At 40.8% G+C, this 18,115-nt stretch overlaps 2 protein-coding genes across 3 annotated transcripts; one reads left to right on the top strand and one right to left on the bottom strand.

Moving 5' to 3' along the window:
- Window positions 1–902: 902 nt before the first annotated feature.
- On the bottom strand, window positions 903–7,391 carry LOC129859324 (carbonic anhydrase 1-like). 2 transcript variants are annotated; one of them, XM_055928954.1, is made up of 7 exons: window positions 7,196–7,387; window positions 6,685–6,882; window positions 4,861–4,979; window positions 4,344–4,436; window positions 4,124–4,186; window positions 3,847–4,002; window positions 903–2,630 (listed from the first exon to the last, which is right to left on the bottom strand). In XM_055928954.1, exons 1-7 carry the CDS (start codon window positions 7,227–7,229, stop codon window positions 2,511–2,513), a joined length of 783 nt encoding a protein of 260 aa, XP_055784929.1. In that variant the 5' UTR covers window positions 7,230–7,387; the 3' UTR covers window positions 903–2,510. The 2 variants fall into 2 exon arrangements, with proteins under 2 accessions (XP_055784929.1, XP_055784930.1); XM_055928955.1 differs by lacking the exon at window positions 903–2,630 and adding an exon at window positions 2,637–3,627 and having other exon boundaries at window positions 7,196–7,391.
- Window positions 7,392–9,535: 2,144 nt separating this feature from the next.
- Window positions 9,536–16,518, top strand: rbis (ribosomal biogenesis factor). Its single transcript, XM_055928956.1, has 4 exons — window positions 9,536–9,643; window positions 9,843–9,959; window positions 15,941–16,057; window positions 16,187–16,518. The coding sequence occupies exons 2-4, from the start codon at window positions 9,849–9,851 to the stop codon at window positions 16,253–16,255; spliced, it is 297 nt and encodes a 98-aa protein (XP_055784931.1). The 5' UTR covers window positions 9,536–9,643; window positions 9,843–9,848; the 3' UTR covers window positions 16,256–16,518.
- Window positions 16,519–18,115: the final 1,597 nt, after the last annotated feature.

The raw sequence follows: 18,115 nt of genomic DNA on the forward strand, positions 1-18,115 counted from the left end.
GTTTTACCTGGAACCAAAAAGGGTTCGGCCTGGAGCCAAAAATTGTTCCCTGAAGGGGACAGCCGAAGAACTCTATTGGAACCCTTTTTTCTAAGAGTGTAGTCTAGAGACTGCTCTAGGGTTCAGTGCAAGATAGAGAGTGTCGATAATAATGCTAAGAGCAAACCAAACCTAGTATGTGGATGCCTTTCGGGGTTTGAGCAAGCTAACTGAATGGCCCCTAACATTTTAAAAGCTACATTTAGATTTAGATGTTTATTGAGATTAAGAGCTTTGTCCAGGAAGTAAATAAATTGAAACCGTCTGGTAAACTCAATTTCCAACCTTCCTCATGTAAGTCATGAATAGGAGCTGGAAGGATGGCTTCAAAAGAGACGAAGGGCTAGATTCAATCAGATCAAGCGTTAACCGGCGATAGCCGACACCCGCATAGCTAATGTTTTACTGGTGTCGGAGGTGTAACTGCGTAGGAGCTGTCAAATCAGTGAGTAGCTCCTCTTGATCATTGTCACGAAGACACACTCTTGATTGTTGTCACAAAGCCAACTTGAGTTAGAAGTTCAGAACAAGAAAGTGTAGGCTACATAAAAATAATGATAGAAATCCTCAAATTAATTTAATGATTTTTTTTATCAGCCTAATGGAGATGTAGATTACATCTCACATTCCAGTGTTCAAAGGCTGCCTGGGCTTTCTTTTAATGCAACTCTGTGCAGCCAATGACAATGTCCGCTTTAGGTATAATGCCAAGAGCCGCTTGTGGATTTGACAGCTCTAACTCAGTTCCACCTCCGACACCACCAAAACAACCGCTATGCGGAGGTCGGATAAAGTGGATCTGATTGAATAAAGCCCTAACTGTCTGGTTGTGAAGTAGACAAAGTACAACGGAGACAAAAAAATAGTCATAAAATATATTTATTCAACTGATAAAACTTCCACTTCCAAAAACAGCAAGACTTACTACCAGGGCGGCCCTTTAATTGTGCTTGGCATAAGGCTTTTAAACTCAATTTCATTATCAAATACAGTCATCCTTTTTTGACAGACATGATTCATAATTTCACTTGCATTCAACTTTTTTTTTTTTTAAATTAGCATGATTCTGTGGTCCCAAATTTAAAGGTGACCCTTCGTCATTAGTAATCTGGCCTAAAAGGACCTGACACCCCACTAACACTACAAAGCTTATCAGTTGGCGGGTTGATTCTTCGTTGGCTGCAGTGCCCTATGGCATCGCACAAGGCGACTGTGCGTTTGAAACGTGACAACAACACAATACATAGGGGCTTGCAAAACAATGCTTAGATGGATATTCCATTACACAATTCATAATGTCTGAAAAGGGTCATAACCTCACCCTCCTGTTGTCGTGTCATCAAGACAATGCTACAAGTATAGAGGAGTTTTCAGTTGCAAAACACAATTCAGGAATCACTTAAATATTGAAAAAATAAATCCATTAATATTACTAATAACACCAAGAGGAACAAACAAATAAAACAAATGATTGAAGATGAGGCTTTGCTATAAAAACACAGGAATGCAAAGTCATTGTCATGACAGAGCACAATAGGTAACAGTTAGTAGCTGTAACCTCCTATTAGGTGTGTGTGCATGTATGTATGTCAATGTGTGTGTCTGTATACTGTGTATGCACTCTGGGCATGCTTAGTATGAAAATCAATGAGCAGGTCAATGACTGTGTGTGTGTGTGTGTGTGTGTGTGTGTGTGTGTGTGTGTGTGTGTGTGTGTGTGTGTGTGTGTGTGTGTGTGTGTGTTCCAGAGGGGGATGTTCTGGTTCAATCGGGTGTGATGGAAGCGACCACTGTGTTTCATTAAGCTGCCGTGATCCTGAGGCAGGCAGTCAATCAGAGATTAAAGACAGACTGGCAGTATGTGTGTGTGTGTGTGTGTGTGTGTGTGTGTGTGTGTGTGTGTGTGTGTGTGTGGCCCTACTCACAGATGGTGAAGCAGTTTCATCCACCCCAGGCCTGCCACTGACTGCTAGTCAGGTCTGCTTGTCTTTCTCCAACTGAATCATCCATTACATGATCCTAGCTACATTTCTATAGTCTTAGCCTCTTCGCAAGCTTTGTTTGTTTGTTGACACATCCTATCTATCTATCTATGAAAAACTACAGAGCCCAGTAGCTGTCTACAACATTGGCACCGCAGGCGAAATCCCGGTAAATCTTTCACATTATAGCCACCACTGTGGAGTGCTTCTCCTGTGAAGTACATCAGGGCTTCTCTGGCTTGTTATCACTCAAGAGAGGAGAGAGGAAACAAAAAAAGGTCAATGCCTCAACTGTTTCCTCTTCCGACGTCACATCACAGCAGGGCAACCCTGCACTGGTAGGAATGGGGCGACAGGAAAGGAGGGATTTCGTTCTTCTAAAAAAAATGTAAGGGCAGACATACAGTACATGTGCTCTGAGTCTTACTGCAGGGGAGGCACGCCTGGGTGTCTCACTAAGCAGAGGGGGGGGATTAGTGGCAGGGGGATTTATTTGAAGGATGCACGCACAGTGCGGCCCTTGAGGGGCTGAGGGGGACGGTAGTTGTCCACCATGCAACAGGCGGCCTCGCCCTCTCCAGAGAAAAGCAGGCTCCGGAATTTGCCCATCTGTCAGAGGAGAAAGGAGAGAGAGGAGATAGAGTTATACGCCTTACCTCCTGTCCCTGTCACTCACCCCATTACATCTCCAGTCATACACTTGGTAGCCTTCATTAAGTAAAGCAAAGGTTGTGTGGGACTTCTCTATTTAAATGATGTTCCTAAACAGTGATTCATGGAATTAAGCTTTGTGTCTTTCTGTTGATGCTTAAGTCTGACAAAGAGATTGAGGTCACAAATGTGAAGTACAGTCAAATGACCCATCTAAGAGATTTGCCATTCATTTTGGCCAATAAATTAGTAAGAGGTCACAAGTTCATGGCTACAGCCATTGGACATACTGTAAAGTACATAGACTTGTTTCAGGGGTTGCACCATCTTATTTTTCACCCTCAGGGATTGAATAACATTTGATCACGGGAGACAAGGAAGTTCTTATTAAACTAATATCCACCCAAATAATCGAATCTTCAAGTATCTTCTAATAGTGCGTCATTAGCTACTGATAAACACTTAATACAGTGTTCCTTCTTCTGAAGTGTTTCTGTTAACATTCATGATATTTACTGTATGAATAATTTCTTTGATATCATATCTTATGTCTCTGCCTAGTACGGCACCCCCTCTAAAGCCTATGTGTACATTTCCCTGTTCACCCTTGAGACGCCCAGGCAAAGGTATAAAACAAACATTTGACTGGGCAGTGTTCATTTTCACATGGTCACAAGTGAGTCAAGCCACAAGGGCAGGGTTTAGAGAAGACGTGGGCTGCCATTTTACAGGAACTTCCAACACGACTATGCTTGTATGAAAATGTGTGGGTTGAGGTTAAAGTAGGAGCATTTTCAAGTCCACTAGAAATAAACAGACCTCCCACATAGTACTTTATTTTGTTTGGCCAACAGAACGTCCAGCTGGACAGGCACATAGGAATCTTTTCAGTTTTGGTGGAGAACCGGGAACGACCTCAATGACCTGGAATCTTGGAATGACGTGTCCCATTACTCTACAATAGGAGAAAAGACTGCAGAAATAGTAGCCATATGCCTCTCAACTATCAAATCCTCTTATCTACAATACATTTTAGTTGTCAAGCAGACTCTTTTATCAAGGAAGAGATTAAGAAAGGAGGCTATTCCAGACTATTGGAACAAAGCCAGTATACTGTAGCTACAGAGTGTAAATTCAATCCCTTACTACTCAATGAGGTCGTGACCTATCATACCTGGGCAGGGCTGACGCTGATTGGCTCCTTGCAGACGATCCAGGTGACACTCTCCAGCAGAGGGGGTGTGGTCAGGGAGCCATCGTAAGTCCAGTAGTCTAGGGACTTGGGGAGCAGGATGGTGGGGTCAAAATTCTGAAAAGAGGTCTGCTTACCCTGTAAACAAAGAGGGAGGCAACGACAAGTTTACATCAGCAGGTCAAGGATTGGCTCAGAGAATGACAGGTTCCATGCTAGCCGTAGCACCACTTACAATGCTTGCTCCAGATAGACTTACCTTGGCTTTAATGGCATCAAAAGCATCAAGGACCTTCTGAAGATTGGCATTTTCATTTCCAACCTAATCAGACAAATTCAACACACATAAATGGCAAATAATAATGATTATTTGACCAAAATATTGCGCTTGAAAATATATTTATATTATCTTTAACTAATAATCTAAGTCAAAACAATTGAAGGTATACAGCAAAATGGCTGAGTCCATTGCTACACACCCGGAGGAAGACTCCTACAACAGCAAGGCCATCAGACTTGCTAGCAGCATCACCAAAGCTGGGGTACTTGGTGTTCCAGTGTACCAGGTGGAGCTAAAATAAAGAAATAGGACACAAGCAGTGAGCAACCCTAGGGAGTATTTTCTTACCACTAGGCCTTGGGTCTTTTGTACAGTGGGATTTAGGGGTTTAGACCAATTTGGAAGTTGCATGGCTGAGGCTTTTGTGGAATTACACAATATTTATTGAAAAGCAGGGTTTAAGTCAATTCCATTTCAGCAAAGTCAATTCATGAAATAAACTGAATTGGCAGAAATTCCTCATTGAATGTCAAGCGAACATTTTCACTTCATGAAATGAAAGTTCACTGACCCTTATATGTCATTTATGGAAAAAAACTAAAAGAAACATATTGATGGCTTGCCAAATACTGTTGGTTGCACTACTAATGCATACCATTCAAACTTTGGTGTTGAAACTAAGGGATTCAAATCAAGTGTGTGACCAGTGTCAATACCTCGGCAGCATACTTGGTCCCGGCCACGGTATGCTCAGAACCCCTGTCGTCGCTGGCGCCCCAGTGGAAGTGGAACTGCTTAAGCCTGTACGTCCCTGAAATGGGCCCCCCTGTCAGAGCTGCCAACAGAACACAGAAAACAAAGACATGAACACGTATAAGTGCAATGGGTCAACCTGTTATGTGGCCCGAGTTAGTACTACCTAACACCAGTTTAAGTCCACTTTGTCTAATAGCACTACAATAGATGTTCACATTTTGAACAGGATCATTATGCTTTCATAATAAGATTTCAAAATACACCATGTTCCTTTTTTACTGAGATAACATTGCTTTTAATCTTTGGTCCATGATGAAAATGTGTCACAAGACACAATGCGATGAGTTGTCTTGACAGGTATAATGTGGACAGACATACTGACAGACGTCTTGCCAGAACGATATTAAGAGAGCAATGCAAAAGCCGCTCTTGTGTCACTGCCACCCCAACCTCTCCCCCACACTAGCATACAGACACAGACTTCCTGTTTGATGGAAGAAGCAGACTCAGTTCCTGTTGCGTAATCCAGACCCAAAAGCAGCAAGCCCAAGGTCAGCCTAAGATACTTTCCAGGTATTGTTCCTTTGACATAGTCATCTATTTATACAAATTTAGTGGCAGCAGGTAATCCTTGACTAATTAGTCTATTCCCATCTCACGTGATGTCACAGTTGATGCTGAACGAATAGGCTATAGCCTATAGGTTCTCTTTGAAAATTATTTTGAGGACACGATTTACAATAGTTGGTTCTGCTTGATAAGAAGGTGGAGACTTTTCTGACAAGTAGCAAAGGGTGTGAGTGTGTGAGTGTATACAGGTTTCTGATGCAGGATTACATTACGAGACTGACATGACCACACCCTGTAGATTTAGATTATAGCTATGATGGCGTAATTTCCAATGTAGGTCTACACACAGACAGGTATGACTAACAGTCATTCATTCTTTCAGGCATACGCTTATATTTGTGTTTGAATATGAACTTGTCATTCAATTTAAATTAGCTTCCATTAAGTTAACACAATAAACATGATACATTTACCCTGTAAGCACTAACGCGATCATAAATAGAGGATTACCAATCCAATATCAATAAACCACCTGACATATAGGCCTAATGCTGCATATAATAAGGTGCTAGGATCACATGCCATCAGGGATTACAGAGACAATAGAATCTCTTGTGTAACAAATCACAGGAATATAAAAATGAAACACCATACATTAAGATTCGGATTGAGTAGTTTCTACATTTCTCACAGAAATATTTTATAAATATGAATGTGAACCCCCCCCCCCAAAAAATGTTTTGGGATTTTGTTATTACATTTTTGCACTGTATTAAGCAACAGCCTATTTTTATCGAATTATAATGACAGCAGAACTAGTAAAATATCATATTGTTGTACTTAGTTACTAAAAACATTACCATTCGCTCCTGACACATTAATGGTTAACCAGACTCAGTCCTATTTGCATAAACTGACCTTCGCCTTTTTTGCGCTAATGACCGCGCTCCCAGTCTAAAGGTCTAACGTGCAGGGAAAGGCTTGTGAGGGGTTGCGTTACCAATTCCATTACCTACTATTGTTTTCATACCATAATGTGGGTGGTGGACGAATATAGTCTCATCCAGCTATATTCCATGCCCATAATATTTGTTACTTTGTAAATGTATAAATGTATGAATTATTAATATTAAAGAAGTGCACAAAGTATCCACAACTCTAAGGTACCATTTCGAGACACCTGTCATGACGCATGCTTAAAGATTGACACTAACTTGAGTTGTCGTTGTCGTCGGTGTAGGTCACTTGAAAGGAATGTCCGTTGTTGAGAATGTCAATGGAGGTGGAAGGGTCGTACTTCAAAGTGAGCGCCTTCAATGCGGCGTCGAAGGCAGCCTCCCCAGGTACGATGTCAATGGGAGACTGGCGGGGTCCTTTGGCAATTGGGAAGCCTTCACACCATTTGTCGGGTCCTAGAATGACAGTGGGAACATTGAAGTTGAAGACAATATTTCAGTATCTGTCAAAAATGTAGCCTACGTAAATGATTGCTTTCCATTGACATTGAGAATATTTTTGATAAACTTGCAGCTTGCTGTAACCGGGTGAGATTGTTATGACGCACGGTAGCCTAATAGCAATGTCAAAGAGGGATGCATTAAAATACATGTAGACAATGATTCATCAACGCATGACCGTTGTCTTTTCATTCATTCATCCGACAGTATATGCTGTACTACAAGTCCCTTTTTATGTCATGATAAGAACAGATCACAAGCGCCTCACCATTGTCCGGTGCGTATCCCCATGCATGAGACATTGTTACTATTTGGGTATTTCTGGGTATCTATTGCTGTAAATCTCCCAAATTTGCGTCGCTCCCGAGTGGAAACAGGCAGTGTCCTCCACTTGACAACTGTCAGAGTTTATATAGGCTCCCTGTGGATTGCGTGTAGGAGCGGGAGGAGTTAGATGCACAATCGATGAGCCCAGATTTTCTCTCTCTCTCTCGCTCTCTCTCGCTCTGTGTGTGCGTGCGTGCGTGCGTGCGCGCGGCACCACAGATCCAGTGAGTAGTCGCCTCGCTATGCGCTCCTTCATCCAAATATTTTGCCACTGGAAGGAGCGACACAAGCTGTATGGATATTCCCGAGCAGTACCATGTGCAATAACTCTTTGCGCACCGCCTTCCACTTCCTAAACTCGAACGCTACAATTGCATTTTGAGTACACACACTCAGGGGGAGAGAGAGAGAACTCAAGAGTCCCTTTCTTCCCTTCCCTTTTAATAATGAACATGGCCATAATTGTAAAAATAAAAAATATAAAACAATATTGAGCGTTTAGGCAATGTGGTATTCACGGACTTTAGGACGAATTATTTATTGCATAGAGCAGATGGAATCATTGTGTATAATTGTCTTAGGTGGATGTTTTTAATTTACACCTAGCCCCATAGCTACAGTAGTATATAATTAATTGTATTAGTCTATTGATCCCGTTTAGGCCTAGGTTATGACATTTTGCCTAGACTGAGAACAGTTAAGTTTCTGTATGTCTCTCTGTCTGTCTCTCTCTCTGTCTGTCTGTCTGTCTGTCTGTCTGTCTGTCTGTCTGTCTGTCTGTCTGTCTGTCTGTCTGTCTGTATGTATCCTAGTTTTTCTTTAATATTATAGACAGACTAACATATTTTCTAATATGCTGATAATGCAAAAACCCACCCCCACAATGGCGTTGCTTAAAACCCCTTTATAAAAGTGAAAGGCTTTACACTGGGCATACATATGTTGAGTCAATGTTGTTTCCACGTCATTTCGTTTCCACGTCATTTCGTTGACCAATGTGGAATATACTTTGAATTGACGTCTGTGCCCAGTGGGTTAACTCCGCCACTGGGAATACAAAACATTAAGGCCACCTGCTCTTTCCATTACATAGACTGACCAGGTGAATCCAGGTGAAAGGTATGATCCCTTATTGATGTCACTTGTTAAATCCATTCATTCTGTGTAGATGAAGGGGAGGAGACAGGTTAAAGAAGGTGTTGCTAATGTTTGCTCTTCTCAGAGTACGTTTACCGACTCGTTTGAAAGTGTATCAGCGGCGATACGTTGCTGCCATCTGGCGGTCATAACGAGAAAGCAACTGTTTTTGTAGCTGCTGCTGCCAGTAAACTGTCTGTCTTGTTAGCCGAAACCGAAGGGAATGAGAACGGTAAAATAATGATTTGATAATGTCCTCAGATAAAATACATGTATTGCATAAAGGCTGTAGAATAACAACATGAGGCAAAGCAAATGGAGCATAACATTTCTGCATAACACCGATCAGAGGGTAGTGCGTACGACCCAATACATCACTGGGGCCAAGCTTCCTTGCCTGCAGACATTACTAGTGCCTCCTGTACCGAGTCAATGTGTGGGGGTACAGGTTAGTCGACGTAATTTGTACATGTAAATAGGGGTAACTATGCATAGACAATAAACAGCGAGTAGCAGCAGTGTAAAAACAAATAGGGGGGGGGGGGGGGGGGGTGTAAATAGTCCGGGTGGCCATTTTATTAATTGTTCAGCAGTTTTATGGCTTGGAGGTAGCTGTTAAAGAGTCCTTTGGTCCTAGACTCCTATACCGCATGCCGTGCAGTAGCAGAGAGAACAGTCTATGACTTGGGACGGACACAAATAAAACATGCTTTCTGCTACTAAGATCAGTGAAATGTAGGCTAAACTGACAACGGAGTGAAGAGCAAAAATCTCAACTAGCAAGCAAGTCACAGCAATGAAGAATTGAGTGTGCGCGCGTTCACGCGAAGGGGTGGGAGGGACGATTCTGGCAGGGGGAGTCCTGTTCCCCCTGTATATAGCCTCATTGTTGTTATTTTATTGTGTTAGGTTTTATTACTTTACTTTAGTTTATTTGGTAAATATTTTCTTATATCTTTCTTGAACTGCATTGTTGGTTAAGGGCTTGTAAGTAAGCCTTTCACGGTAAGGTGACCTGTTCTATTCAGACATGTGACCAATAAAGTTCTATTTTAATAGATTTGATTTTGTACTCCTTTAACCCAGCGCGGATTCAGCACGGATATTGTAGAAATCGAGCGCACCATGAGGGCGTTTCAATCTGTTGTCTTCGGGAGCACTGATTGGTTCAGATTTTAGTCGCATCTAAATTGCGTCAAGCTCCGTTGCTTCAACACGTTTTACATTGGCCGATAGTCGTCCACTTCTTGAGGTTTGTATATTTTGTTATTATTCTTCGAGTTTATCTAGTTATGTGGATTCACATATTGAACGCACTTGATGTTACTGTATTTTCTTATATATTGTGTCAACATAAACTAATAAACTGTATGATCACAACAGGTCGGTCTGAGCAAGCTTAGCCACCTCTACTTAGCTACATTGCTAACAGCATACGTTTGTTCTCATAGGTAATCATGGCGAAGAATAAACAAAAAGGCAAAAAGCAGCAGAATGTTTTCCGAGTGGCCAACAAACAGACAAAACAAAAGAATAAGGCAAAACCTGTCACTTCAACTCTCAAACACGTAAGTGGAAAATGCTAGCTTGCTACCATCTTAGTTAGCCAACTATTTAGCTAATAGGCATCACACAGTAGGGTGTCCAATCAAAAACGTATCTTTTGAACAATGACTAAACCAATGGTCCAAACCTCATGTCTCTATCATAATCCGTTAAAGTTCTTGGAGTTTTACCGTTGTAGGATGGCCAAAATTAGGGTGACTAAATCAATGGAGGCCAAAGGATAAAAAGTGGTCAGCAGGAAAGTTGCATCATGTCAACGAGGCTGGATTCTGTGCAAGAATTAAAGCTGCAATATTGATCTTTTTGTCTGACCTGACCACGTTCATTGACAGATCTATAACTCACATGTATTTCTAATTTGAAGTCAAGTGTAAAGCGGTAGATCTGTTGTATGTTACTATTTCTATGCTTCCCATGCTTACATTTAGTTTTCGCCTATTTTACTTTCAGTGTTGTACGCCAGTTTCAAACAGATGAAAATACAATATTTTTGGTTATGGAAAATATATTTCACAGTGGTTTAGATGGTACAATGGCAATTGGTTTGTCACCAACAGAAATTAGGTGATCTATTTAGAATTTTATCAACCAGGAAATGGCGGAGCGATTTCTGCATAGTGCATTTTTAAGGCTACTGGTGACCTAACGCTTACAGGCTCACTTTGCATTTGAACTTTTTATCGTTCTTCTCGAATCCGAAGGACATAAAACAATAGAGGTAAGATGGATATTGATTTTGAGACATGACATGTAGTAATTTAGTGTGCTTTTCATATTAATTTAAAATGTGTTTTTCCTAGATCTCACAAGTTATATCTGTGAAATGTCAACGGAGCACTGAGCGTATACCTAATTTATTTTGAAAGTCTTTTACATTCATATCAGCTCTTTTCATGCAAATTTAGCTTTTTGCGACCAGCGGAAACAACTTTGAAGATGACAACGACAAAATGTAAAAGTTGTTACGAGAAACCTGCACCACTATGTCAACAAAGTTTGGTTCTTATTATCGGATATATTACCGTACAATTTCAATAAATTGCTGACTCAAATAGCCACTTGTCCGTTTGTAATACCTGGACAACGGCACGCATTGCACAACATCGGGTCTAAATGAATTGTTTACGAGGTTACCATGAATTGTTTATGACAGGGCTGTCACTCATTTTATGGAGGGCTAGTGTCTGCGTCTTATTTTTTCAATTAAGACCTAGACAACCAGGTGAGGGAGTTCTTTACCAATTAGTGACCTTAATTCATCAATCAAGTACAAGTGAGGAGCAAAATGTTTTTTACGGGGTTTAATGTTTGATTTGTTACATTAAATAATTCAGTAATGAATCCCAAAAATATGCCGGTTTTATCGCCAGTAAGAAGCTGTTGGCTGCTGACAGCCGAGAACTGCTAGCTAACTGGCAAGCAGGAAAACAGTCAACAACTAAAGGACAGATCCCTATAAATTGGCAGATTGCCATCTAGTGGAGAAAGTAAGAACTGCATTATTTATTTTTTTAACATGCATACTAAGATTAAAGAAATGTGACAGTGTGTAAAGGCCAACACAATAGTTCAGGAAATGAAGAAATTGATTAAAATACTGGAAGTGAATGGTGGAATTAAACAATTAACTATGCAAATTAGCAAAAGATGTGTGCCCTAGAGAAATAGACGCCTTGCTCATATAGAATCCTGTCTCTAGAGCCGTGTTCACATTGGCTCTTTGAAGTGAATCAAATTCTATTTATTTGCATATCTGATTCGACTGTTAGTTTTCCTGGAGTCTGAACAGCCACAAAGCACATGGAATCGGATATGATGGCGCCGGAAGAGATGCCTACCGTTCTACGTGCTCCTAACCAATTGTGCTATCGTGTTTTGTTTTTTTCCTGCGTTATTTGTAACTTATTTTGTACATAATGTTTCTGCCACTGTCTCTTCTGACCGAAAAGAGCTTCTGGATATCAGGACAGTGATTACTCACCTTGTACTGGACAAAGATTTTTTCTTTAACTTCTTATGGCTACAATCCCGTTAACGGGGTGATATGACAACAGCCAGTGAAAGTGCAGGGAGCCAAATTCAAACAACAGAAATCTCATAATTAAAATTCCTCAAATATACATGTATCTTATACCATTTTAAAGGTAATCTTTTTGTTAATCCCACCAAAGTGTTCGATTTCAAATAGGCTTTACAGCGAAAGCACCACAAACGATTATGTTAGGTCACCGCAAAATCACAGAAAAACAGTCATTTTTCCAGCCAAAGACAGGAGTCACAAAAAGCAGAAAGAGATAAAATGAATCGCTAACCTTTGATGATCTTCATCAGATGACACTCATAGGACTTAATGTTACACAATACATGTATGTTTTGTTCGATAAAGTAAATATTTATATCCACAAATCTCAGTTTACATTGGCGCGTTATGGTCAGAAATGCATTGTCTCAAACAAACATCCGGTGAAAGTGCAGAGAGCCACATCAAATTACAGAAATACTCATCATGAACATTGATAAACGATACAAGTGTTATTCATGGAAATAAAGAAACTTCTCCTTAATGCAAATGCTATGTCAAATTTCAAAAACGCTTTACGGCGAAAGCACACTTTGCGATTATGTTAGGTCTGCACCTAGCCACAAAAACCCATACAGCCATTTTCCAGCCAAGGAGAGTGTCACAAAAGTCAGAAATAGCATTCAAATTAATCACTTACCTTAAAATTCAGAATGCTGCCCCCTACCCTAGTGAAGTTAATTATGTATTTAATTTTTGAATTTTTATACTTAACCAACAATGCAGTTAAGAAAAAAAAGTGTTAAGGGCTTGTAAGTAAGCATTTCACTGTAAGGTCTACACTTGTATTTGGTGCATGTGACAAATCAAATTTTATTATTAGCCACGTGGTTTAAAGTCAGATACAAATCTTATTCCTGGCCATGTGACTTGTCTGAACGGTCCAATCTGATGGTTTTTAGACTGTTATGCCGAATATCTTGTTGGTTGCCAGCTACAGTTAACTAGCTTGTTAATTGTTTACAAACAAGTTAGTGAATGTGCTAGAACTAAACAGCTAGCTAGTTGACTGCTGTGGCTAGCCAAAAATGACTTGTTTGAAAGTTGGATCATCTTATCCTTTGAGGCTTTGCTTGCGACAACTTTTGAGTGATAGAAAGCACAAGCACCACCACCAATCAGCCTACACCATTGCACACACACCTGTTACTATGACAACTAGCATGGCATTGTCAGCAAATTTCCGCTGTCTGAACACACACACACACACACCTGATTTGGTCACCTTTTTTTTTACTGAGTTGAGCATTAAGGCCTACAGTGTGAACAAGGCTGTTGTGATTTAAGCAAATAAACGCCTAGGCTATTAAGTTTTTTTGGTAGGTTCAGAAATTAGAGTTTTGGGATATGGTGTTAATGTTACAGTATGTTACGTTTGATATGGTTACATTACATAGAAGGACACACAGTGCATTCGATAAGCATTTAGACCCCTTGACTTTTTCCACAATTTGTTACGTTACAGCCTTATTCTAAAATTGATTAAATTGTTTTTTCTTTCTCATCAATCTATACACAATACCCCATAATGACAAAGTGAAAACTGTTTTTTTAGAATTTTTTGCAAATGTATTAAATGAAAGAACCTGGAAATATCACATTTACATAAGACCCTTTGTTGAAGCACCTTGGGTAGCGATTACAGCCTCAAGTCTTGGGTATGACGGTACAAGCTTGGCACACCTGTATTTGGGGAGTTTCTCCCATTCTTCTCTGCAGATCCTCTCAACCTCTGTCAGGTAGGATGGGGAGCATCGCTGCACGGCTATTTTCAGGTCTCTCTAGAGATGTTCGATAAGGTTGAAGTCCAGAGTCTGGCTGGACCAGTCAAGGACGTTCAAAGACCTGTCCCAAAGCCACTCTTGCGTTGTCTTGGCTGTGTGCTTAGGGTTGTTGTCCTGTTGGAAGGTGAACCTTTGCCCCACTCCGAGGTCCTGAGTGCTCTGGATCAGGTTTTCATCGAGGATCTCTCTGTACTTTGCTCCGTTCATTTTTCACTCGATCCGGACTAGTCTCTAGGTCCCTGCCGCTAAAAAACATCCCCACAGCATGATTCTGCCACTGCCATGCTTCACTGTAGGGGTGGTGCCAGGTTTTCCCCAGCTGTGACACTTGGCTTTCAGGCCAAGGAGTTCAATCTTGGTTTCATAAGACCAGGGAATCTTGTTTCTCATGGTCTGAGAGTCCTTTAGGTACCTTTTGGCAAGCACAATGTGGGCTGTCATGTGCCTTTTTACTAAAGAATTGGCTTCCTTCTGGCCACAACCATGAAGACCTGATTTGTTGGAGTGCTACAGAGATGGTTGTCCTTCTGGAAGGTTCTCCCATCTCCACAGAGGAACTCTAAAGCTCTGTCAGAGTGACCATTGGGTTCTTGGTCACCTCCCTGACCATTGCCCTTCTCCCCCGATTGCTCAGTTTGGCCAGGCTGCCAGATATAGGAAGAGTCTTGGTGGTTCCAAACTTCTTCCGTTTAAGAATGACGGAGGCCACTTTGTTCTTAGGGACCTTCAATGCTGCAGACATTTTTTGGTACCCTTCCCCAGAGCTGTGCCTCGACACAATCTTGTCTCGTAGCTTTACGGACCATTCCTTCGACTTCATGGCTTGGTTTTTGCTCTTACATGCACTGTCAACTGTGGGACCTTATATAGACAGGTGTGTGCCTTTCCAAATCATGTCTAATCAATTGAATTTACCACAGGTGGAATTCAATCAAGTTGTAGAAAAATCTCAAGGATGATCAATGGAAATAGAATGCAACTGAGTCTCATAGCAAGGGGTCTGAATACTTATGGAAAAATATACTTTATTTGCGTAAGTTTCTAAACATGTCTAAATCTGTTTTCGTTTGTCATTATAGGTAGATTGTGTAGATTGAGGACATTTTTTTTTTTTAAATCCATTTTAGAATAACGGTTGTAATGTAGCAAAGTGGAAAATTAGAAGGGGTCTGAACACTTTCCGAATGCACTGTAGGGCAAAAACGAAAGGAGAGTGGTTGGTATATAGCACAAATGTCTAGCAACCCAAAGGTTGCGTGTTCAGTCTCATCACGGACAACTTTTAGAATTTTAGCTAATTAGCAACTTTGCAACTACTTAGCCTGTCAGCTTACCCTTACCCTTTCCCTTCCCTTAACCCTAACATTAACCCTTTACCCTTAATGCCTAACCTTAAACCCTAACCTTATAGCTAGCTAATGTTAGTATTAGCCACCTAGCTAAAGTTAGCTGCAACAAATTGGTATTTGTAACATATCACACATTTTACTTATTCGTAACATATTGTGCAAATTGCAATTCTTAACATATCATACAAAATGGATGATGGACATCCACAAATGAATACATATGAAACATAACATATCATACTAAATGTAGTGTCTCAGATTTACGTACAGAATAATACAAAATACTCTTATGTTGGGGGGGGGGGGTCAACTAGCTACAACAATGTTTTTCAGGTTCCCTCATTTTTGGTATAAGCATTTGTTGATGGTGTTTCTCTAATTAATCCCATTGGAGTCATAGCCTAGTTACATTTTGACTGAATGCATTGAATGAGTTTGCCCACAATGCCATAAAGTGTTCTTACCTTGTAAGTATTCAGCTGGCCACTGTCTCAAAATGCTAACTTTTTACTTGGCAAACTTTACTTGGTGATACTTCCAAACTTTACTCAATTTGGAATGCTCTGGTGTCGTATTTTCTGTGGCTAGTTGCCTGTTAAACCCTGACACTCAGCAAATGCTCTGTGGGAAAAAATGACTGCAACAGGTCGGTGTCATCTCATCATAAGACTGTTGTCCCTGAAGGTTAACTTATCCGTCTTGTATGTGTATTGTGCAAGGGTAGTATTTGACACAGTTGCTGATAACTGTTTTTTTCCCTTTGTACACAGATCAATAAAGTGAAGAATGAGAAGGTGGAGAACCTGAATAAAATATTTACAGAGGTCCAACAGGATGTCAGAAGTGTATCAAAATGCACTGCTCCGGTGCCCAGAAAGCCAACACCGGTAAGGTTAAACTGAGAATCAATGGATTACCCGACAGAGTTGAGTGTGCTGAGTATCCTCCATCTGATGGTTGTTTGATTGTTTTCCTTTATCTTTTCTCAAGTCGTTTTGTTTTTGTTTTTATGTCAGGTTGTCCGTGAAGCCCCGAAAGAGTCTGCGAATGTGGACGGCGCTGCCCAGCTGTTCTCTCAGCTATAGTGCGGAATGGCTGCATGAAATGAAATCTAGTTACAATTCTAACATTCCACACTGCCCCATTCACATAAGGGGCATCATCTCCAATTTGTGTAGAATGTAATATGACTATCATATGATGACAATATGTAAATATGGTGATATTAAAAATAAAAGTGTGCAGATATTCGAAGAATGTAAAGGATGAATTTGTGAGAAGTTGACACATGCTGTAAAATGATAGATTCCCTGTTGGATACTTCTGTCGAATATAATGATCAACAACCTTAAGGTGTCCGTTGCATGTATCAATGCTGATATTGTTCTCTTCACAAGACTATGCTGCCAATGCTGAATGTCAGGGTCTTAGTAGCACACACTATTTAGTATTTGAAGGTAGTTTTTATTGGATTTTCACTCTTGATGAGATATTGTACTAACTATGAAGTTGTTCTTGGATAATTACTGAATGATGCATGGGTCTATCAGTAAATCACTCGTTCTTCTCCTTTTTAAATATCTTTGGGAGAACTACATCTCTGCGCAGCTTGCTGGCAGTGGCTGGTTTTAAGTATGCTGGGCACATTCAGCAGTAGCCAGTTGGTGGTGCTTTACTGATGTGCTCCTGATTGCCTGTCTCTCTGTGGACAGCCACCTGTGTAAGCATGGGGCTGTCACAAGACATACGTGTGCCTGGGAAATGCTGCAACCGAGGTTACATTTGCATTTTACATCTTGTAACATGCTTCTTTCTGTAAGCTGTTTTTCTGGAGGTGGTTATTGGTGAAATGATATGCAATGGCAGATGTTTGATATATTTTAAATCCTGTGTTTCCAATCTCATTAGCCTTTTCAAGGCTTTAATTGTAAAAGTTGCACCACTTAGAACTTAGGTGCTGAGCAGAATATTCCTGAAATATCTCCCCCCACCCCAAAAAAACTGACTGGTATGAGGTGAATGGAACAGTGATATATGTTCAGGGCTAAGCTAAAACACTTTTCTGAACCTTTAAATGAAGCGAAGGTGCCAGGACATTACATTTTCAGTGTAGGCCTATATACATGCATTTGTGAGAGAAGCTGTTGTATTTAATACGGCAGAGGAAATGGTTCTCTTGGCTCTGAATGATTGGACACAGTGGGGTTAGTGTGACAGCTGCTACAGTGGAGAGGTTTCAGACTGGCCTTGGGGCCAGGTACATCCCATTGAGATTCCAGATGGAACAGCTAGAGACAGTGGGGTGGCACCATAATACCCTGGGGAAAGAGGATACATATCACACATGCATTTATATTGGACTGAAAAGCACGATCACACACACTTACGTTGACTTATGCAGTAGAACCCCTCCATCCAGCCACACTACAAAGCACAGTGGGAGTTTTATCTACACCCTACTAGGGTGAGAAAATCTCCTGGGCGAAAGGGTTGTGCGGTAGCACAGGACATTGTGCCTGGCCTGTCAATTCCGTTTCCACAGTAGGTGGCATCATTTCAAGCATGACTTGCTCTTCAAAAGGGGTCCTCGTGACAGGACCATAAAGCGGCAGAGAATTTTCTAAGAAAAAAAATAAGATTGTCTGAGTCTTCAATGGTCGCTGTCCACTGCCTGGTGGTGCTGAACTTCGAAATGGCGCTATTGACGCTATCAGTGGATCTAAAATAGCGTGATTATTATATCGCTCTTTCTCCACATATCAATGTCACCATGACAGATGCAGTTTTTGACAACATGCCAGTATGCTATCTTGAGTCTGCTTCCTTGAATCTGCTGTGGTACATTGTTCAAATTAACGTTTAAGTGTGTGAAGTACAACAAATTTAGTTTGGCCTATGATGTTATTTAGAGACTGTCATCAATTCTGCCCACTCAAAAATGTTAT

This window comes from Salvelinus fontinalis, chromosome 7 (assembly GCF_029448725.1).
Source record: "Salvelinus fontinalis isolate EN_2023a chromosome 7, ASM2944872v1, whole genome shotgun sequence".
Lineage (NCBI taxonomy): Eukaryota > Metazoa > Chordata > Actinopteri > Salmoniformes > Salmonidae > Salvelinus > Salvelinus fontinalis.